This window comes from Anoplophora glabripennis, unplaced genomic scaffold, assembly GCF_000390285.2.
Source record: "Anoplophora glabripennis isolate ALB-LARVAE unplaced genomic scaffold, Agla_2.0 scaffold167, whole genome shotgun sequence".
Classification (NCBI taxonomy): Eukaryota; Metazoa; Arthropoda; class Insecta; order Coleoptera; family Cerambycidae; genus Anoplophora; species Anoplophora glabripennis.
This window is the reverse complement of record NW_019416283.1, coordinates 136,217-159,708: the sequence shown is the minus strand read 5'-3', so window position 1 is coordinate 159,708 and position 23,492 is coordinate 136,217. Positions and strand designations below refer to the sequence as shown.

General features: G+C 33.0%; 2 protein-coding genes across 3 annotated transcripts in view; both read right to left on the bottom strand.

Moving 5' to 3' along the window:
- Positions 1 to 34: 34 nt before the first annotated feature.
- On the bottom strand, positions 35 to 11,252 carry LOC108904869 (proton-coupled folate transporter). 2 transcript variants are annotated; one of them, XM_018707568.2, is made up of 6 exons: positions 10,919 to 11,252; positions 6,493 to 6,720; positions 5,020 to 5,383; positions 4,402 to 4,926; positions 740 to 980; positions 35 to 678 (listed from the first exon to the last, which is right to left on the bottom strand). In XM_018707568.2, the coding sequence occupies exons 2-6, from the start codon at positions 6,718 to 6,720 to the stop codon at positions 564 to 566; spliced, it is 1,473 nt and encodes a 490-aa protein (XP_018563084.1). In that variant the 5' UTR covers positions 10,919 to 11,252; the 3' UTR covers positions 35 to 563. The 2 variants fall into 2 exon arrangements, with proteins under 2 accessions (XP_018563084.1, XP_018563083.1); XM_018707567.2 differs by lacking the exon at positions 10,919 to 11,252 and adding an exon at positions 9,057 to 9,381.
- Positions 11,253 to 16,150: 4,898 nt separating this feature from the next.
- LOC108904859 (disks large homolog 5) overlaps positions 16,151 to 23,492 on the bottom strand; it is a 38,207-nt gene continuing 30,865 nt past the window's right edge. Inside the window, exon 14 of the mRNA XM_023457410.1 lies at positions 16,151 to 19,548. Coding sequence (XP_023313178.1) covers positions 18,932 to 19,548 — 617 coding nt within the window. The 3' untranslated portion in view covers positions 16,151 to 18,931. The remainder of the gene's footprint in view (positions 19,549 to 23,492) is intronic.

Sequence of the window (23,492 nt, the reverse complement as noted above, 5' to 3'; positions counted from 1 at the left end):
ACTTTTTTAGCCGATGAAACTAGATAAATTTTATTGCTAGGCGTTTTTATACACGTTCAACTAACTTCGGAAAGACTATACATGTGAAGTAAATAATTGTTTTAGTACCTAAATATTACTCAAATATTCCTCAGTTGTTACACAGGACTACTCAAGCTTGCACACTAGATTACTTCTGCGGTTTCTCCCTCGATGACTCCTATACCTCTTTTTACCTACAAATGGCATCGACAAGCTATCGCCATCTAGTGGACACGCGGAGATTTGTACATTTTAAATTAAAAATTAAATAACGTCAAAATTGGTTAAAATAATGCTAGTTAAATAAATGACGGTCAAAAAAAATTCAATTATTTAAATATGAAATTGAAGAAAAATATATAAAATATGCCTCAAAATTATCACTTTGGTTTAAATTTATTGCTGGAATTTGTAAAACGTTTTTAGAATTATAGTACTACTTTCCTGATATTTTTTTTGACTCGTTTCACGAGATTCTACCATTTCTTCCGACTTGATACAAGTAATTGTAAGTCGCTGACTTTCACCTAAAAATACTTCACTCAAGCTATCCTTCCTTCATCCTTCGCACCGTTACTTTCTAACGAATCACTTGGGGCTGCCGCCACTTCCGCTTCTCTTTCAAATTCGTCATGATCAGTCTTCACATGGATGTACCTACATAAAAGACGATTTGATCAGACTTTTTTCAATTTTCTCGTTAAAAAAAAGTACTTACACAACTAATAGGAAGACTCCGATCTGCGTCGCCATTGTCAAATAGAATATCGCAGAAGGGTGGTAATGAATAGTAGCGTTATAAACGGTACTATAAGCAACTCCGGACACTAACGGGACTGCGTTATCCGCTACGGCGAGTACGGAGAATGCTTTGCCCTTCTCGGAATTAGATACGATTTTCGAAACGATAGACCTTATTACTGGCGCTACTATTGGCCCAATAGCTGCAAAAACTCCACCTGGAATTTAAAAAATATATGAAACTACTACCTAAAACCATTTTATTATTTTATAGAAAACTGTTTGCTAAGTCACGGGGAAAAATGCAGAAATTTCTGCAACAACGTTACTCAATGAAATTTTTTGTCGAGTTCGGTAAATCTGGTCTGCATACCGTTGAAATGGTTATGGCAGTTTACAAACAAGATACATAGGCACAAATTTATAAGTGGACAGAAAAGAAAGTGTTGAAGACGAGATACAATTTGAGCATCGTACGTCAAAAACAAATGAAAATGTTATCCGTGTCAATACTGTTCTGGATGTGTTTGAAAATCAGTGCCATCGCTCTTGCAATGGGGCTATAGAAATATATCAACCTCAACATAAGGAAGATTTACACAAGACTCAAAAAATTTGACTGAATAATAAAAGGTTTATCAAATGAATTGAGACTTTTTGTAGAGCGTGAATGAAGGGGATGAGACAAAAGAGCAAAGTTCCAGGGGGCACTTTTCCACTTCACCCAAATCAAAAGAAATACGAATATTTTGGGGTTTTCAAGGTTTTAAAGGAATTTTGATATAATTAGAAATTTAAGTATTTCCTGAATATATTAGGCCAACCAATAGAGCGAAAAAAGAGGCTGTTTTTACACTTAAATATTACAGCAAATTTCATGTATTTCCTTTTGAAAAATACTTAGTAAATGAAAACTCAAGTGATTTCCCCAGCAAAGTCGTTATCAATTTTTTTTTTAAACAATAAAAACTGGAAAAAATTACATTTTTTTTGTTTCTTTTTATAATATCTCGAAAACTATTGATGGAATTGTCTTACTCTCAATAGGGCTTTTATAGAGAATAAAAAAACTTATAAAATGTTTTTTTGTGAGTCCCGATCGGTTCATTTTTTACAGAGAAAATCCGGAAAAACCTAAAATAAACCTTTTTTTCAAAAATTTATAACTCCATCAAATTTGAGGCTGGAAAAACAATCTTGTGGAAAATGACAGATAATAATATGTAGTTTAATCGTGCGCAAGATGGTTTCTGTCCGATGCATAGTTGTTGCACAATTGCATTATAAACAAATTAGAGTCTCATTGCCACAGCGTGGCGATTTATAAAAAATGGTCTGATTTAAATTCTGAAAATGGCATCGAAAGTATGTTCGAGCCTGAGTCCTCCCCCCCAATATCACTACCCGACTCTGGCTCAAACGTACTTTCGATCGTTTTGGGCGACTTTCAAGGGCATTTTTAGCATATTTCCCATCACTCATGCGAAAATCCGTGATATACAAATTGGCGATTTTGTCGTCTACTTTCAGATGCCGTTTTTAGAATTTAAATCGGACTATTTTTGATAAATCGCCACGCTGTGCAGAAAATTTATAATGCATTTGTGCAAAGACTATGCATCGGACAGAAACCATCTTGCGCACGATTAAACTACGTATTATTATCTGTCATTTTCCGTAAGATTGTTCTTCCAGCTTCAAATTTGATGGAGTTATGAATTTTTGAAAAAAGGTCTATTTTAGAGGTTTTTCCGGATTTTCTCTATAAAAAACGAACCGATTGGGTCGCACAAAAAACCATTTCATAGATTTTTTTTATTCTCTACAAAAGTCCTATTGAGAGTAAGACGATTCCATCATTATTTTTCAAAAAATTTTCATTATTTTGCAGTTTTTATTATTAAAAAAAAAAAATGTTCATGACTTTGTTGGGGAAATCACTTGGGTTTTCATTTGCTAAGTATTTTTTAAAAGGTAATACATGAAATTTACTGTAACATTTCAGTGTGCCAAAAAATCTCTATTGGTTGGCCTGTATGTATAAGTTATACCTATATCAAAATAATTCAATATTTCACAGATATTTTAAAATTTTCAATGTTTTTATAAGTTTTTGAGGTCGATTTCAACATTTTTGATACATTTCTAAATATACCCTGGAATTTTAAAAATAGTTTGAAGATATTACAGACTAGATTAATGTATTTGACAATAAAATTAATTTTTATACAATCTGAAAAATGTTTTCTGATGCTGTTTCTTTGTGCAACACCACAAAAGGGTAAAAATAGTGGAAAATGGATTCACTCTTCAAATATAATTTTTTTAACAATAATGTAGCTTGTTTAGTAATGATTAGCATATATTTGATAGAAATCTCAGAAATCGTAATGTGTATGCGGGGTTCTTTGTAACATGCAGTCAATTTAACTCGACTTGCAAAACTCATTTAAATACGTTGGCTCCTCGTAGCTCGCCACTAAATCTGTAGTGTTTACAGCGGTGGCCATGGTTACCGTCGCATAGCAGTGAAAGACAGTGGGAGTAGCGTATATTTACTATGCAGTTTGGGCTTTGTTTAGTCCGCCCGTAACCAAATAATAGCTATTCACCGCTTTTTTCTCTTAATAAACGTAATTTGTTCAGGTGTGGTGTAAAATTTTGTTACCCATGTATAGTTTTTTGTGCATTTTTTAAAAGTAAATGTTTAGGCCACATTAATTAATTTGAATGTTTTCTTTAATTGCATTCCTATCCTCTGTCACAGATGGCGTGCTATGTACAATCTGTGAAACCAAACTGTTCCTTTTTTTATTTTCTTTTTTGGTATGTGTGACAAAAAAAGAACTCTGATATAGAACCGCATTCAATGGAATGGTTTTGTTGATATTTTGAAAAGGTGTTGTAAAAATTCTATAGTTTATACAGTAATAGTTTATAGTAATAGTTAATGTTTATTTCCTTTTTCGTGGAAATAATTTATTCATAGAATTGCCGCGTCACCAGTTCGTCGTATTAGTGTTATTGCCTGTCTTTTCCTTCCTTCTTATCCTTACTAGTGTGACAGAAGTGAAGGGGCACCATTTTGGTGTACTGGTGAGTAACCATATATATTTACAACATTTAACTTTAATACAGTCCGCTATAGTCCGCTATAGTAAAATCACATACACATATTTTCATTCTAAATTTTTTTTCTCAATAACATTTTATCCTATCTCATAAAGAAAAGGCCTTTACTAGTAGAAAAATTTGTAATCAAGCAAAAAATCAAATCAGCCTAAAACATTGAAATTTTGCACAAACAATTTCCTTTTTATTTGAAGACAGTTCTCTTAAAGTGTTCTGTGACGTCTCATACAGAAATAGTGTGGTTCCAATGAATACTTGATTTTACAGATTTCAAGTCAAGGCACACTTTGTTTCGCAGCAGGCCATTTTTCAACACTAACATTTTTTGTCTCTTAAGCGTATCTCGCAATGCAATTTGTTTGCAGGGATTTGGTTGTCGCGATAAAATCCATGAAATTTTTCTTATCAGACTATGAAATTCTGTCGCGGCAAGGCAAAAGTACTGTTTCAAAGATGTTTCTTTTTGGTATAAAAATCACAAAAAGTCGACTACTAAATATTTCTTACCTGTATAAAACACCCAGCTAACCTCCGCGGTGGAATAGAAGATCCTCGCTGCGGTGTGCGCCATGGCCCCAATCATAACAATTATGGTATCCCTCCAACCGAGAACACTGCTCATCAGGGGTATAGCCAGTAACAGTATGACATCCTGCAGGGCAGATTGGAATGTCCTGAATTTGCTGAACTGTGCCAGCGTCCAGTTAAACACGAGCTGACAGTAAATGTACATCATGTCCCTCTCGTCCCTTTGGAAGGTGTACAGTGCCATCATAACGAACATCATTATCAGGTAAGTCCTCTTGCTCCTCGGTCGTTTCTTGCAGACGGTGACGACGGTGTTCACCACGTGGTTGTAGTCGAAGAAGTCTAGGAATTTGTTGTCGGCTTCGGAGAACGGTTTTTGGTTGGGGTTGCTCTGCCAGTTGAGTCTTGCGAGTGTGTATATGACCGCTATTGCCATCAGAGAAACGTTTATTGTGAACATTATGGTGTAGGATTTGTCCACCACTTTGTTGAACAGATATGAGCCTGAAAGGGATTTAAGATATATCGAAATGACAATATTTTTCGAGTAATTCTAATACAATCACATGAGCTTTTATAAAAAAAGCTACTACTGACCTAAAGCGATTCCAGTGGGCATCGTCGCTAAATAACACACTTCTAATATGGTCACCCTCATCGTCCTATACTTCTGCGACGATATATCCACCAGATATGTGAAAGCTGTTGCAAAAATAGTGACGTCTGCACCGGTAAATGCCATGGGAAGGGTGGCGGTGTATATCACATACTCTAAAGGCCAGTGGGGTTGAGTGGTGTTAAGCACTATCATGGCGGAATAGTACAGTTTTCCTAGAAGTCCTAGGAGCAAAGGTAATTTTCTACCGCGTCTGTCTGACCAAGCCCCTATGAAGAGGGCCAGAATTATCGGGACTCCGTGGCCCGCCACGTTGTTCCAGAGGTGGAATGTCGATACTGTGACCTAACCAAAATATTTTTTTTTTTTTTTTAACAGAAAATTGTAAAAATATATATTCACATTTACATAAAACAAGATAAAATATAGTTCCAAAGAAAAGATACATGCGGTCGCAGTGACAAAAAAACTGCAAAATTGTTATCGAAAAAAGAAGCAAACCGAAGTTTGAAAATTGCATACACAGAAGGCAAAAATGAAACGTGCAGGATAAAAAAATTCAGTTACAAAAGAAGCTGAGACAGCAAAATAATGAAGAAGAAAATCCTAGTTGGTATTGAAAGTACAGTACCAAATTTTCTTCATATACAGTGTTTTCAAAAGAAATAGCGCAAATGGTATCGGTGAGTCTTCAGCTAAAAAACATGTTTTGTATAAAAATGACCTTAGTAAAATGTTCAGCAATTAGGAGATACAGCGACTCAAAGTTTCCAAACAAATATGGAATAGTGGCTATAGTCTGACAACCAAAAAAGGTATAATAGTCAAATTTTATACAAATTTTCTACTACTACTTCTCAACAGTTATCCGAAAATTTATGTCCTTTGAAAGGGGTTGAAATAAGCATCCTCTAATTTATTTTTTTGCTACAACTTTTTAGTTTGACAAAAATTTAATATTCAAAAATACACATCGGAGAGCCGATTTATTTTAAAACTTTTACCTCTCTCACTTTTTTGCTTTAAATCTAATCGTTTATTAACAAAAAAATTATATTCATTATCATTCGTTTTGCAACTAGCACGATTGCAACTAAGAAATATTTAAGTAGGTGACTGTCATATTAAGTTCCGTTATTCTGTAGCAGAAACAAAATGTGTACAAACTTCTAAAAATAAAAATATATTTTATTATTCTTTTTGCATTCATTAACCGAGTTTTAGTTAATAATTTTATAATTGTGACATATAAAAATTTCTGAAAATAATTACTAATACAAAATGCATTATTAATTTAACCGACTAAAAAATTACATCATTTACATCATTTTGCAAAATATATAAAAATACACTTGGAAAATTAGCATCGATGAAATAATAATCAAAAGGTACCAAATTTGGACTAAATATAAACCATTAATCATTTTCTCAAGTTGAGATATCTTTTCACTTACCTGCACTTCTTTCGTGATATTCTCATATTGCTTCTCATTAATATTTTCACATATCGTGTTGTTATATCCGTGATTAACTGTGCATGCTTTGTAGACAAAAAAAGACTGTTCGATCACAGTGGTTGTCATGAAGGCCATCATGTACAACACCATTATGGGTTCTACCGTGATATAGCTTAGGTAGTACAGTAGCTTGTTCCTGTACCGACATCCTGGCTCTTCACTCATCTGCAAAGATATTGGAAATGATTTTTCCTTCATAATTTTTTTCTAATATGTAGAGAAGAAACACAAAATTTCTACAATTCCAATTTACCCTGTTAGAATAAGCGTTATATTTTTTATATGTGTACAGAAGCGCACAAAACTAATGCCACTAATAAAAATGTGTATTGCAAGTAACGATAGCTCAAGATTAAAATACATATTTTGATATTAAACCAAAACAATTATATAACTATTCTATTAATAAATACTGGTCATATATGCAATAAAAACGGATTGACTAACAACTAACAAACATTTTTACGAAAACTATTTCAACAGTTCAAATTATTTTTTAAAATAAAATTTCTTGGAATTCGTTAATCAGCTAACACAATTTCATGTCCATATTGTAAATTTATTAGTGTATTAATTTATATACAATCTTTCATATATTAAACATTAATATATATTACATACATTTAGTTCACTTAGTTTATCAGTAACGTGGAATCTATTACACATAAATTGCAATAGTAATTTCTATTTAATATCTGAAAACATGTATTTTTGAAAAAAGGAAGATATGCATACATAAGAATATTGAATGGAATTCTCATAGTACCATTTTATAAAATAAAAACATCAATAAAAGCAAAACATAAATATCTATTTTAATTTTTAAAGAAATTTTGATATAAATTTTTTTGTCTTGGAAATGAGATTTGAATATTTTTTAAATTTTTCTCGTACTTTATTTAAAGTACCATATGAAGAAATGATGTTTTTAATAATTATTATCCATATAAATGCGTTTGGAGATATACAAATTGTTAAATCATTATACCTACTTAATAAATTATTGATATCCAAGTATATTTACGTAATAAAAAAGTACATAAAATGTCAACAAGCATATTGGAACAATATTTACAATAAGATTATTGTATTAATACCTATTATATGAACGGAAAACAAAGATTTAAGTATGGGATTTATTTTCAAGGCTGTTGTAATTATAGTAAGACATTCAAATAATAATATAAAAATATCTTTATTTATTAATAATATATGTAATAAAAATATGCGCAACTATTGTCTACACACTATTTTTAACAGTAGGTACCTACCTATTTAACTCTCTATTTTAATATGACCGATTTAATACTTAATATTAATTATAATCAAGATACTGTAATCAGAAAACAAAAAAAAATATGGAAAATAATTTTTAATCTTATTCCCATTTTTAAATTTACTTGAATTTTAAAATACCTAGCAAGTTTCTTAATGCAAAATTTTTTGGAATGTACAAATAATTATAAATATTATTATACTACCGCTACGCAAAAAACATAAGGTTTACTTCATAAGTGTAAACTAAGACTATATTAATTCAATAACTAAAAGAAATAATTTTTGCAATGCGTGTATAGTAAATAAAAAAGTACTCGACTGAAAAAACTCTATTTTAAAAATTTCATCAGGTATTTATAAGAAGAAGAAGAAGAGGAGTGATGTATCTTTGAACTACTCGCATCCAGCTAAGGGAATTCTTTACAAACCAGTTTAATTGTAATTGTTTACTAAAGAAAATCTTCACGCGTTAGAAAACATTTACATTACAACCATTAAGGCAAACTATATATTTAAATTAATTGATATTATATTATTATAAATGCATGCAACGACTTTAATGTTTAATCCACGTTTAAAGATCATTTAATCGTAATATCACTTGGCATACTCTACAAAACATAAAACATGTTTTTTGTCTTGTACATCCGTATGTAAACAAGTGATATAAATGAACATTTAAAATTTTTAAGCAGATACAATAATTTATCGATGTAATGGTGGTCATTGGCCAAAAATAAGGCTCACCTTTCTTGTAGAGTTAGAGTTTTACTATTACTAAATTTAATATCTTCTAGTGGCCGAGATGTCGAGAACCAGCAAAGGTCGAAAAAAAGCTACACTGCTCTTACTGTTTTGCATCATTTTATGCAAAAAATACTTATTACTTTCTTTTAAATGTAATTGATAATAATGCAGTAATAATTAAATATATTGCTAATAAATTTACAAATAGAAACAAAGAGCGCCGAGTAAATTGCGGACATGCGCAAAAAAATTGTTAAAAGCAACCGTTATAATTATGTTCGCGAAAAATAACTTATCACTACCAGAGCACAGAAGAAGAAGAACATTCAGAAAGCGTGCTTTGACTGCTTTTTCCCTCGCTTTTTATGTATATTTTTTTATAAAAACAAATTGATACCTATACCTATTTAGAAAAAGCACCACAGTCCCAATTCGTCTAAAATACATTTTAAAATTGTTTTTAAAGTCTACCTTACCTGCGTATTTCCGGCACGATCATCGCAAGAAACAACACTATATTCCCTGTAAGGCATTTTTTAAATTAACTGTAAACTTTCCAGTTCTTCTTTTAAAAAATCTAGATACCAAGTTCTCAATCTGTTATTGTATAACGCGGTTACGTAAAAGTTAATTGAGAAAAATGGAACACAATAGGTCAGAACGTTTGCGGCAAAATTGGAATAACACGCGTCAATAGTGTATAAGTGTACCACTTAACACCATCATTAAATTAAATTATAGGAATGTTTCCTCGACTCTACTTACAAAATGTGGAGTGAATTAGATGAAACTGTAACTCACTACGACCGCACCGAAGTAGATTTCCTTTCACATTTCACAGCACCGGCGATTTTTACATTTAGGTTAAGTAACAAGGAAAGATGCCAGATCTACGAATTTTTCCCTAGATCTGGGTATTTTTTAAAAAATTAGGGAAATAGGACGAATTTTAAATACGTATTAAAAAATTAAATTCTTTAGCAGTGAAACCGTTCAAGTCACATAGATCCTAGTATGGGCACTTTCAAAGAACAAAAATTTCCTCATAATTATTTTTATCGCCTATGGACAATAAAATAACGTGAAATGCAGCGGATATAAATAATTTTAAAAAACTGTAGGTTTACGTGTTAAATGAATAGGAAAATTTTAAAATCAAATAGCGAGTACTGAAAATTAAAATTAAGAGCTGAAATTTGGCGAGAATTTTTTTTCCAATGTTTAGAACAATATTTCGTCAATGGAGCGAAAAAAAGAAATGTAGGTATGTTTGAAACGAAGCACCCTAATATGTATAAATATTTAGAAAAAATATATTAATTTTAATTATAAGTAGGAATTTTGGTAAATATTCGTTGAAGGTACATAAGCTGTTAAGTGCTAGAAATTATCAGTATTTTTCAGATGCCATACGTGTGTGCACTATGTACTTAACCAATGAATTCAAAATTTCTATAAGGAAAATTTTAATTACTGATGTTTTCTTCGATGCATTGCAGGTTTTGTTTCCGCATTAAAATTTGAAAAACCTGTACATTTGCAGTCTTTTGAAATTATTACAAATAAATTTAGATGTTTGTCTAGAATTGAAAAAACTTCCTGTGTATTTTGAAGTTGAGAAAAAGGCATACAAAAATGAACCCATTATTATGTCTGTTGAAAAATTTTGGCAATCACTAGAAAACTTAAAAAAAAAAGTTTAATTTTCAAGATAAACTTGCAATGTTACAAAACTGGCAAAGTTATGTATTTGTTTGCCCCAGTCCAGTTATGTGCAAACAGAGCGAGTTGAATTCGGTTTTCAAATAATAACAGCATCAAAACGTTTATGTTAACAACAAGTACTTGAAGTTAATGTCATCAGATAATTCATATAACGAAAACTTTGTTTATTTTAAGTACATTTATTTATTTTATTTTCCCTTAACCTTCTTTTTTAGTTACCTAGAGTTTATTATATTGTTTTCAACTATCGAGTTTATTTTTCAGTGAAATATTTGGGAAAAATAAATTCGTCTTAATAGTTGATGTATATTTATTTTAATATACAGTAAAAAACAAGGAAATATATATATATATTTTTTCAATTTAAACACTAGAAACTTTAAAGATTTAAAAATATTTTTTACATATTTTTCTGTTCATACAAACCTAGGGAAATCTAGATTTTTTTAAATCTGGCTATTATATGTATTTTTTATGAAATGCATCTGGCATCACTGAACTGTTCATTGTTCATTCAACCAAAAAGGCTTTTTTGCACCTTCTTAAGTACTTATTTTCTCTAATAAAGACACATTTACCCCCTTACATACATAGCATAAAAAAATGTACTCACCTTATGCAGTGGTTAATTGTGAAGACTTAACACTTCGAAAAAATACAGACTCAGACTAATTGAAAAAACAATTACACTTTATCTCAATATTTGAATTGTTTTATAGATAGGAATATTCAATTTATCATGAGTAAACACATTATTATGAAGTAAAAACACTACTTATTTACCACCTAGCATATAGATTTCATAATGCACTTTAACCCGAAAAGAAATTTGGCTTAAGACTTTTTTTTCTGTTGAAAACATGCTGATAAGTGTGTTAAATTTGTGCAATAAGAGTGACACACATTTTTCACTTTACTATCACATATTTACGATTAACATACTTAAGCATTTAACATACTTAAGCCGCTATCGCTGAAAGTTATCTAAATGTTAGATGTTCTCATATTATATGAAGCAACAACAAAAACAGAACCGTTACTTGGTAATAAGATAATTTTGTTTTATTTGCCACTTCACTCACATGAAATCAGTGGCATATATACCGACCCCCAAAAGGTCAGGGTCTTACTACCTGAATTGAAATTTATTTAAAAAAAAAATGGGTGATGTACTTTTCAAATAATTAAGTTTCTATTTTTTTTTTTTTTAATTTTAACAGATAGACTGTATCTAAAACTGTGTTTGGAATAAAAAATTCCCATACATTTTTTTTGTGACATCAATAGTTTTAGAAATATTATAAATTTATTCAAATTTTGTTTGAACCTCAACACCCTGTATCTATCTCTTTAGACCCTGAGTTTATTGAGACTCCTTGATTTAAAGGACCCAAGGATTAACCTTCTGACGTTATGACTAGAGCGCAAAGCTGCAGAATTTGAATCGTTTCATGCATGTTCAGTGTCTTTGGTAAACATTCGTATGGGCTGCTACAACTAAAAACATTTCAAAATGTTTATTAAAGTTGTGTCCATCAGATTGATAAGGAGTAGTCCCCAAACGGACATAAAATTCAATTTTGGAGAGCATTTTTAATGCTTTGGATGTTAGCAAAATGAGGACTTAACCTCTAATTTCCATTGGATAGAACGGAATCTAATGGCATATTATTAACATCGTACCTGTATCTTATGCCAAAAAAAAGATATCGAATGACATTTGGAGATAGTAAGAATCATACTGCTTCTGTCACATCAACTCGGTAGATTACTAATATCATGTTAAATTCTTCCAAAATCAGAAGAATATCAGTTATAATTGAGAATAATTACAAGTTACCTGCAAAAATTTACAATGGAACAATCACTCCTTGATATCATTTATAAGAATGTTAAGAAACATTGGCCCCAAGTGAGAGCTTGGAGGCATACCTGATATTGCTACAACTTTTTTTGTATATGAAATTGCTTAATGCAATGATTAATTTAAAAATATATAAATCAAACTCAACTACTTTTGGAACGACACTAAAGATGTTTATGGGATGAGATTTACCACCTGATTTAAAGACGGAGCTTAATTTCTAAAGGCTAGGAAAAACAATTTGGAAATAGGAAAAATAATAAAATAGGACATATTTCAGCACGTGTTTTAACATCTGATAAAGTAAAATATTTGTCACATACCAACGGACATGTTTGAAGGAGACGACGGCGTTATTTTTTTAAAACCTGACATAGGCCAACTTTTTTATTTGAAGTGATAGACTAGTATTTCTAAATGCAAAGTTGTAGGAAATAACTTGATAAAGAAAAATTTACAAATAATTCTTTCCGGTGTTGCCAGATTTCTGCAGTAGCCACAAAAACGATATTTTTTTAAATAGCAACACCGTATTTTTTAACATAATTAGATATATTCTAAATAAAAAATGTTATGTCACATTTCCTTATTGGAGTAGCCGTTTTCGAACAATCAGCAAAAACAATCTGCAGTTGTCGGGAACTAAAAGAAGCTAAAACAGCAATAGTAGGCCTTCGATATTAATCAAAAATTGTGTTTTTTGAAAGGAGCTATCATTATTGTATTGCCATTGTGTTATTTGAAAGCTGTTGTATTTAAATGTGCATAAAAATAACGTTCTAATTCAGTTGCTAAGATGAATCTGTTATTTAATACAAAAGAAAAAGTTGAATTAACTTTTCTTCATGTTAATGGCTTAAGTATACGCAATGTCTGCGCTGAATTCGACGCAAGACATCCCGATAAGCTTTTTCCAAATCTGGAGTTTTTAAGAACTAACTTAGTAAAACTGAAAACAACTGGTATGATCTGCAAAAGGCTGAAAATCATCTTTGCAATTGAATTAAAACGTTACTTTTATACACATTCCTCGATAGCTCCTTTCAAACAACACAATTTTTGTTTAATATCCAAGGCCTACTATTTCTGTTTTAGCTTCTTTTAGTTCCTGCCGAATGCAGATTATTTTCATGGATTGTTTGAAAACGGCTACTCCAATAAGGAAATGTGACATAACATATTTTATTTAGAATTTGAAGGTTTGTCAAATTATGTTAAAAAAATACGGTATTGCCATTTAAAAAAAATATTGTTTTAGTAGCTATTGAAGAAATCTGGCAACACCGGAAATATTGCAAATTTTTCTTCATTGCATTTGGAAGTACTAATCTATCACTTCAAATAAAAAACTTGGCCTACGCCACATTTTAAAAAATTAGCATTGTATAGACACGGGCGCAGCTAGGGGGGACACGGGTGTGCACGGCCCACCCCAGAAATACCAATTTTTTCTAAAATGAAATTCAGCCATGATAGATCGAGTTTGTTTCTGCATTTTGAGATATTTGAGGATAATTTTCTCGAGTAGCCTCATTTCAAAAATGAGTTATAATCGTTGAAGGTCCACTTAATAATTTCTATTATAGCGCCTGTAATTTGTTTTAGAATCAGGTAGTTGCAAATTGCATTAATAAAAAACATTTTTGTACTTAATTCGCTTTTTACCATGTGCTGTGGGAAAAAAACGTAAATATAGTGAACAAATAATGATTAATAAATCAGAATAAACAATATTTTCAACTTTTTTAGTAAATGCAAATAAATCCATATAATTATTACTTACCTTTGCTTTTAATGTCCACCGAGTGTGTTCTTGGAACTTTTTAACATTTTCAGTGACTTTTCTATTGAATATCTTTACCGCTACATAAATTCTTGTTTTCTTAAAGGATTTTCATTTGATCAAAATGGGTTAACGGTTCTCAAACAGCTTCTTTTGCATAACAAGTAAAATCTACGGAAAATGGCCCTATTCAAAAATATTCTGTGAATATCAACATAGCAATGTTGTCTTAACCTGGACATAATTAAAAATAAAATTTACTATGTGTGGGGAAAATTTAGGAAATGGAAAGAATACACATGCCCAAGATGGGAATTTTGAAAACAATAAAATATACAGTGACCCAAAAAAAATTGCAAAAACTATCAGATTTATTTTGTTTTAGTTTTTAAGATATTTATGGAAATGTCAGTTTTGTCGTCTGATACTGTATTTACTATCGTCACCTTTATTTTATAAATATCTTATATCATGTGTTCAAAAAAATATAATCCTGAGTTAATATTGCGTTTATTGCTGTGCCATGTGAAGCTGTTCAATTATGTTTCTGATACATTTCGCCATTTATTTTTCTTATCATTTTAATTACAAAACAAAAAAACTACAAAAATTGATAGAATTAAACTTTTTAGGACCAAAGGAAGCTTAAATATTGATTCAACTGTTTTTTTAGTCATTAAGAGGGCTCTATAGCAAATAGGCAACCAACAATACAGTTTTATAGATTTTATTACACAGTTTGTCTAAAAATGAATTAATGCACAAATAACAGACTTTCCCCATAATTTTAACACAAATTTTCTATAAAACAGAATTAGTTTGAAATTCAAATTACTTTTTGGTGTAAAGAAATTTGTATTTTACGCTGCTGCTTGTTCAATAGCGGCAAATTACAAATTTCTTTACAACAAAAAGTAATTTGAATTTCAAACTAAGTCCAGTTTATAGAAAATCTGCATTAGAATGGAGAAAAGTCTGTTATTTGTGCATTCATATTTAGACAGTGTAATAAAATCTATAAAAATGTCTAGCTGGTTGCGTATTTTCTATAGAGCCCTCTTCAGACAGAAGAATTTGCAAGAAATTTAAGTTAATGCAATTTCCAAATTATAAAAACAATTCAAACATTTACAATAGACACTTGAATCCTACGATTTTTTTTCAAATCCATATACAGGGTATAGCAAAAGTACCGCAACGGCGGAATAACTCTTCGGGAGAGCATTTTAGAGAAAAATGTTCCTTCATGTGCCTTCATTGGCTGGGTTCACTACACCTTGCCTTCATTGGCCGGGTTCACTAAACCTGGCCTTAATTGGCCGGGTTCAGTAAGCCTTGCCTTCATTGGCCGGGTTCACTAAACCTGGCCTTAATTGGCCGGGTTCAGTAAGCCTTGCCTTCATTGGCCGGGTTCACTAAACCTTGCCTTCGGGTTTTGCAATTTCAAAATTTTTCGCTCTTTTCATTTCTGGGGTCAAAAGTATAGGGTCCCATCTGAAAAATTACATTTGACCTTGAAATGATTTTCAAGGTCAAGGTCATCATCGGATTGCCAGGGAAAAATCCTGAAACTTTTGTATTCTCTAAAATGCTCTTCTGCCAATTTATTCTGCTGGTATTATCAAAAGCTTTCCTCGCGAGCCGCTAAGCGTCCTTGTCGTATTCTGAAGGCGATTCCTTAGCGTCTTCTAAGAGAAATTTCCTCTTTAAAATGAGTCCTCGCCGAAAATCGAATGTCCGGGGTTCGATTCGCGGGCGGGTCGCAATTTTATTTTTTTTAAAATTAATTTTATATATTATTTACCAACCCAGAGAGAATGCACAGCGGGGTCCGAGGGAAAGGTCAAGTCTGCGTCAGCGGACTTGCCTACCTTTCTAGTGAACAATTAAATGATGACAAACGATGACAGCCGAAATGAAAAATTATATGATGCCAAAAAAAAACAACGTGTTCGGCAACAAAACTGACATTTTCATGAAAAGTACAAAAGAAGTTGTCAACAAAAAGTATTTTTTTGTTTTTCATATCTGATATTTTCTAAAAACATTAAAAAATATATCAGATCTATTTACGTCATTCCGACGGCCTTACTTCTTTATAACTTGAGCCACCCTGTACCCTCAAAAAAAATTCCTTATCCTGGACATGCCGTGTACCTATTCTACTGGGTGCGCATCAATAAAGTTATAAATTATAAATACATATATTTACTTCTTTATAAGAAACATTACATGAGTAGGATAATAAAAGTAATCACAGAAGAAGAGAATATACAACCACCTTACTTGTATATAGTTAAAAAAAAGCTACAAAACACATTTATTAAAAATATCATTTTCGGTAAAAAAATTGGCAGCGCAATATTACGTTAAGGCACAGGACCGTTTTGCTGCGTATCACTTTGAGTAGAGGTCGGCGGGAATCGTTCGTAAAGCTTCGTCCCTCACGAAGTAACGGCACAACTTCGAGAGAAAAATTAAAGTACGAAATCTATCGTCCAGAGAAAAAAAAATTATAGTTGTGCAAGGATCAGAAGTGGGATAACTTTTAAATTTCGACGTTAAAAGTAAAGCTGGAAAAGTGTTGTTTTAAATAAATTAAAATCACTACTGACTTTTTCATTACATACTTCTTTATCGTTTATTTCAAGGAAATGAAGACAAAAGTACCTCAAGGATCTGTAGTTGGACTCGTACTTCAACTTTCTCTGTAATGACAATAGACTGACTCCTGGTAAGGCAAAAAGGAGAGCTTTGCCTTGGTAAGATGGACGTACAAATATTTCATATAAAAATTGGCTATTAAAATATTACTTTTGTTTAATATAGCAAGAAAACCAACCAGTCATATTTAGAAATGAAAACACTAGATGGCGCTTATGCCATAAAACCTCAAGCTTATTTGTATTATTAATAAAGTCCAGTACATGTTAAAATAAATGCAATAGCTTTGCGAAATTGTAAAAATAGCATTCGTACAAGAACGATGAATTTCAGAAAAATTCTAGGGTTTTTTATTGAAATTTTTGTTGTCGTCTGAAATTACGTCAAATGTACAAATATATAAATCGATTGAAAATGTTAATTTCTAGCATCGGATTTCTAAAATCTTTCTCTTCTTAATATATTTTCGTAATACGAGGAAATCAATTTTTATGTTTTATTTTATTCTGCTAATTTCGTTCTAACATGAACTGGCCTCAATGAAGGCGCACACGACAGTCGGTCGCCGACTATTTTTGAAAAAATTTTTTGGGTCCAGAAGTGTATATTTTTTGTCATGGCACGCTTCGCAAGAGGTATCGTGTAGAATATGGCGCTATTGCACCTTGCTGGTCAATTTTTGTAGGTTTCTGTCACAAATGGCGGAATTCATAAAAAATTTGAAACTATTTGAACTTTTTCCAAAATTCGTGCTCAACATCTTTTTTTCTCATAAAAACTATTAATTTCGTTCTTACGTGAACTCGCCTTAGTGAATGCGCATACGCCAGACAGTAGGCAGTCAACTATTTTTAAAATTTTCTTTGTGTTCAAGAGTTGATATTTTTGTCATGATTATGGTCTGCAATAGGTACTGTATAAATTATTGTGCTTTTGTACCTTGCTACTCAATTTATGCATGTTTCTGCTACAAATCACCGGATTCGTGATAACGTTGAAATTAACTGAACTTTTCCCAAAATTTGCAATCGACATTTTTTTTCAGATTAAAAACTGCTAATTTCATTCTAACATGAACCATGCATACAACAGATAGTAGGCGGCCGACTTTTTAAAAAGAAAATTTTGTGTGGACCAGGGGCGTATGACCGATATTTTTGTCATAATATGTTCCGCAAGAGGTATTGTATAAATTATTATGCTTTTGCACCTTGCTAATCAATTAATCAAATCGCGGGATTCATGAAAAAGTTGAAATTAATTGAACTTTTCCCAAAATTTGCACTCTTTTTTTTCGCATTAAAACATGAACCACGCATACCACATAGTCGGCGGCCGACTTTTTAAGAAGAAAATTTTGTATGTACCAGGGGCGTACGACTGATATTTTTGTCATGGTATTATAAAATACAGCGCTATTGCACCTCGCTGATCAATTTCACTACGTCAAAATCCACAGCAACAGAATCACTTATTGTGGGCCGCTATTTACCGTATACTGGTGACAGACATGTCACTCGTGCACATAAACAATATAATACAATATGCTCTATTCTCTGAACTGACATTCGATTCGGTCAAAAAACGAAACATGTTGCATTCGTTTCGTATAAACAACATAGTTGGCCTTTTGCGCTTCTTCAATTGCGTCAAGTTTATTTTCACCGACAAAACTGTCATCCCCGATAATTTCGATGTTCGTTGCGGACGAGGAATGTTGCATTACGCTATGTCCTTATACCGTGTTAAAATTGTTACAAAGCATTTAATTAATAATCGACGAGCTTAATTAAAAAGCAACAGTACACACGTCAGACAGTTGGCGGCCGACTATTTTGTCGGCAAATGATAAAACATCACACGTATCTACAAAAAGCGCAGACGTGGTTTCGTTATTTAAAAAAGAGAGTCGCCATCTAGTATTTTCATTCGTAAGTTTCACTGATTATCTAATTATATTCTAAATATTTGAAAGACCTATGAAATACCCACAATTGCTTAATTTTGATTTATTTCGAATATTACCATGTAAGTTATTGCTTCTACGACTGACCGGAGGGACTAACCTTGAATAACCGCCAACCTAATCGAGATTAAAACAGAGTTCCACAGGGACCTACATCGAACCCCTAATATTTCCATCAAATAAATAAATGAGATAAGTCTGGTACAAAAAAAAAAAATGCAGCACAAGATAACTGCAATTCTGGATGTTCCTTTGTCGTACGCCGATAAACACCTCTTTGACATATTTAAAAGGAGGATCTAAAAGTAGTTCAAATCACCTGACTAAAGCGACTCCCAGCGAAAGCATCTCAATGCAGCGAAGCGGCGGGAACCCACTGACTCTTCCTATGCTCCGCGTCCACCGCCGCCTTAACTTGAGTGGAAACGTGAGCGACGTTCGCTCCTGCCGACACTACTGCGGTCACCAAGTGTCGGTATTCGGCTTCTAACTTATGTCCGTGTTCGAACATCTCCTTCGCGGCCTTCCCCGACAGTTTATCGAGGCTGTTCCTGGCATCTTTCACTTCTCGGATCTGCTTGGTGCTCTTGAACTTGATAAGTAGGACGACGGGGTAGATGTGGTGACGGTGCAGGCGCTCCACCATGGTTATAGAGCCGTCTAGCATGCAGTGAAGGTGGGACTGGGTGACGGCCCTTACGGCGGCTACCGTTATGCATTCGTAGCACGAGCCCCGCCTGCGGTACTCGAGGATGAGGCCTTCGGCAAGTTCTCGGTCTAGCTGAGACTGGGGGCAGCGTCGGGTGTCGGTGGCTGCCCGTCTGAACTTCTCAGGGAATTCTGACACCAGTTTGTCGGCGACGCATTCGGCGAGGGGTCCCAGGACCAGGACTGGACGGAATTCGGGGTATTGGAGTCTCTCGACGCGCTGGTAGGAGGCTTGAGATAGGTCTTCGTGCAGAGAGCCTGAATGTAATAAGTAAGAACAAATATTAACTGTATTTCAATTTCGAAATAGTAGGAACTGAAATAAATCCAAACAAGAATGTTTAGTCCATCGGAATTTTCTATTCTGTATCTGACAAATTCGTTACAAAACGATTTTGAGGTTAGAACATTATCGTTAGTAAACGACTCCGTTAGAGTGGCCTTTTTGTATTGTTGATTTGAAATGTCAAATTTATTGACCAGCGTATACATATTTTATTTACTATAGGAATGAAAACAAACTACTGCCAGGACAACTAAAGTATATTTGTATTAGTACTAAGAAAGTATTTATTTTGACATTTTGTCACTTTTAGATCATTTAGATGTGATGAATGATTGACACAGAGAACTGAAATTATCAAACTTGATAACGAATTTTAAGTAGTTCAAATGTACCACAATTTCACAGCGCACAGTGACAAATACACACATAATACTACTATTTCATCAAATTAGCTGGCGTCATTAGAGTTTAAAATCATAGCACACTGGATATAAATAAAATTCCATCTGATGCGTGTCAGTGCATGTCATAATCGTACAAGTGGGAAAAATGTGTTATTATTTTCCCATTTTAATTATTCCAATAAGTGGTGTTAACACGAAACTGTATGTATAGGTGTGTTAATGAAAAACTGATAATAATCGGAGTAGTTGTAAATGAGCAAATTTAACAGGTCAAGACTGTTTTATGAAAAACAATTTGTACTATTTTAATCAAAATCTTTCGTCAGAACTGTTTGTTGTGCATTAAAAAGTAGTGAAAGTGTAAAACGCAAAAAAAACAACATATGCCAGGAAAAAAAATTTAAATTGAAAATGATGTCAAATATGTGATCCGAAGGAAGATTCAAGGATTTTATATTAAAAATAAACTCACAACGTTAAAAAAAAAACGGTTAATACGTACAGCATGTGTATGCACACTTAAAACATTCTATTGTTACAAGCATACAAGTTCTATCTTTGTTTATAATTTCCAGCTGAGTTATATCAGTGCATATCATAAGCGTGCAAATGGGAAAGATGTGTTCACTCTTTAGTTATTCCAACAAGTGCTGTTCAAAATGGAATCATATGCAGACGTTAGTGGCTGATTTGATAATCAAAATAGTAGTAAGCAACCAAATTTAACAGAATGGAAACTATGTGCAATAAAAGGTATTCGAGGACAAAACGTAAATATATCAGCGAGTAATACCAGGAAAATGTGCAGTTCTCGCAAAGAATGTGCATTAAAAAGTGTAAAAAAAAATGAAAAGTACGAGGGTGGTCTGAAAAGTTTCTGACCTAACAAAGATACACGATATTTTTTCAGAATTTTTTTTTTATTTTTCAACATAGTCTCCTTGTAACTCTACACACTTCTCCCAGCGATGCTCCCATCTCTGTAACCCGTCCAAATAGTACTCGGCGTTTTTCTCTGCAAAATAATTGTTTACGAAGGTGATTGCCTCTTCATTTGACGAAAATCTCTGTCCTCCGAGCGCAATATTTAGATGAGAGAACAAAAAGAAGTCGCTTGGGGCTAGATCTGATGAGTAAGGGGGATGGTCAAGCAGTTCAAACCGTAATTCGTGGATTTTCGCAATGGCAACCGCTGAGGTGTGGACGGTGTGTTGTCTTGGTGAAACAGGATTTTCTTTTTCTGCAAATGTGTCCGTTCTTCCGCAAGTTCTGCCTTCAGCTTGTCAAGTAATGATGCGTAGTATCCTCCTGTAATGGTTTTTCCTTTTTGAAGATAATCGATTAAAGTAACTCCATGACTATCCCAAAAAACAGTCGCCATCACTTTCCCAGCCAAAAAAACAGTTTTTTTTTGGAGCCGGTTCCCCCTTTGCAGTCCACTGTTTGGACTGTATTTTTTTTTCGGGCGTATAATGGTGTATCCAAGTTTCATCTATAGTAATTAATCCGCGCTAAAACTCGGATTTATTGCGCCTAAATGCACCAACAGTGTTGGAAACGTTCATTCGAACACGTTTTTGGTCTAACGTGAGCAAACGCGGCACCCAACGCGTGGACAGCTTTCTCATGTTTAAATGTTGAATTCATATGTGACAAACATGTTCATAACCTCTGCTATCTCTTTCACTTTAATTCGGTGGTCGTCTAGCACCATTTGGTGAACTTTGGCAATGTTTTCGTCGGTAGTTGCAGTTTTTGAACGTCCCGAATGTTCATCGCCTCCCAAGCTCTTACGCCCACGTTTAATTCAGCTGCCCAAAATTTCACTGTGGTAAATGATGGTGCAGAGTCCCCATACACAGAATCCAATTCATCTTTGATTTGCGTAGGCGTATTGCCTTTCAAAAACAGATATTTAATGACAGCTCGATACTAGATTTTGTCCATTTTCATAAAAACTCACATCAACTCACTCAAACGACTGTTACATAACAACTGCGTGTCCAAAATGGCTGAAACTTTGGTGAGTAACTGTCAACATATGAACAACGAAATTCACTAGCTTTTATTTATGAGTGCTGCCATCTTCATGTTGAGGTCGGAAACTTTTCAGACCACCCTCGTTTATCAGAAAAAATATTAAAATTGACAATGGCATTAAATATGCAAAATGTAGGAAGATTCATAGATTTTATTTTAAAAGTGAACTTTCGACATTAAAGAGAGCTCAAATTGCCATCGCAGATGAAGATTTGCCAAAAATTTTACTGCATACTATTCATGAAATGAATTTTTATTACGCATAATGAAACCAAAAAGTAATGGTAACAGAAAATAACAAAATTGTAGCTTGGCGAAGAGAGGATTTAGTAAAAATGTTACTGTTGGAGATCGAAAAGGAAAATTTATTATGTTGACAAAATATGGATATATGAATAGTGTAGTCTTTAAGGTTTGGCGATATTTAAATATCAATAGCAGACGAGAAGCATTTTTTTAGAATTATTTTCTAAGTGATTACACACTCTGGGAAACGACGTAGATTATTAATTACACAATTCGGAAGCGAATGAGGCTTTTAACAAAAAACAGGAGATTAACCATGAGGATCCAGACAGCAGATATTTAAAAAATGGTTTGCATCTATTTTGCTCCCTGAACCTGGAGCAGGGATTGTCATGGATAATGAGCCTTACCACTATCAACGAATAGAAAAATTGCAGACATCTGCATGAAGAAAAAGAAAAAAAACATCAAATGGTTGAATGGAAAACATACTGAATTTGATGGCAAGATGCTAAAAGTACAATTATTAGCTACCGCTTGAAAACCAAGAGCCGCTGAAGCTCGCAGTGTTACAATTCTTCGATTGCCACCATTGATTTAATTTGGGCGAGTATAAAAACTGACGTGGCACATAATAACACAACTTTTAAATTAAGGGATGTAAAACTACCTACTACCTCTATAGCAGACGACTACTCAGGTAACTAAAGAGACATGGAATAAGTGAATTATGTACATACAAAAATAGGAACAAAGAATATGAGACTTACATATCATGAGTTGAGGTTACAATGGAACCAGTTATAGACAATTTCGACATCAGTGATGTCAGAAATTATTTATTCGTGGCATAGTTTTGGCTTTTTTATTTATTTCGGTATTTTGGCAAGTGACACAATACCCAAATAAATAAAAAAAAAAAACTAAAAAAAAGGTATTATATCGAGGGCGTCATATCAGAAGAGCGTACGAACCAAATCTGAAATTTTACAGGCATACGCCTTTCTGATATTACAGTTTTGCAAAATTGGTTCATACGCCTAAGTAAAATGAGTTAGAATAGAGTGTTGATGTTTATGAATATATCGTGCTTTCACCGTACAACGCTACATAGGGAATTAGCTTCGTTCGAATTCGTAAGTTCGGAAGGGTGGGGAGCGNTCAGAACCCTCTAAAATGATACGCCTATGGAATCATAATCCACACCTTACACCTTACCTGTCCCA

What these genes read in the sequence shown, in the direction of transcription:
- LOC108904869 (XM_018707567.2), bottom strand. Translation starts at nt 9,113, where the DNA reads ATGCCTTACAGGGAATATAGTGTTGTTTCTTGCGATGATCGTGCCGGA. An exon ending in ATCGTGCCGGAAATACGCAG is followed by an intron (nt 6,721 to 9,056) that starts GTAAGGTAGACT and finishes ATATCTTTGCAG; the next exon opens with ATGAGTGAAGAGCCAGGATG. An exon ending in ATATCACGAAAGAAGTGCAG is followed by an intron (nt 5,384 to 6,492) that starts GTAAGTGAAAAG and finishes TATTTTGGTTAG; the next exon opens with GTCACAGTATCGACATTCCA.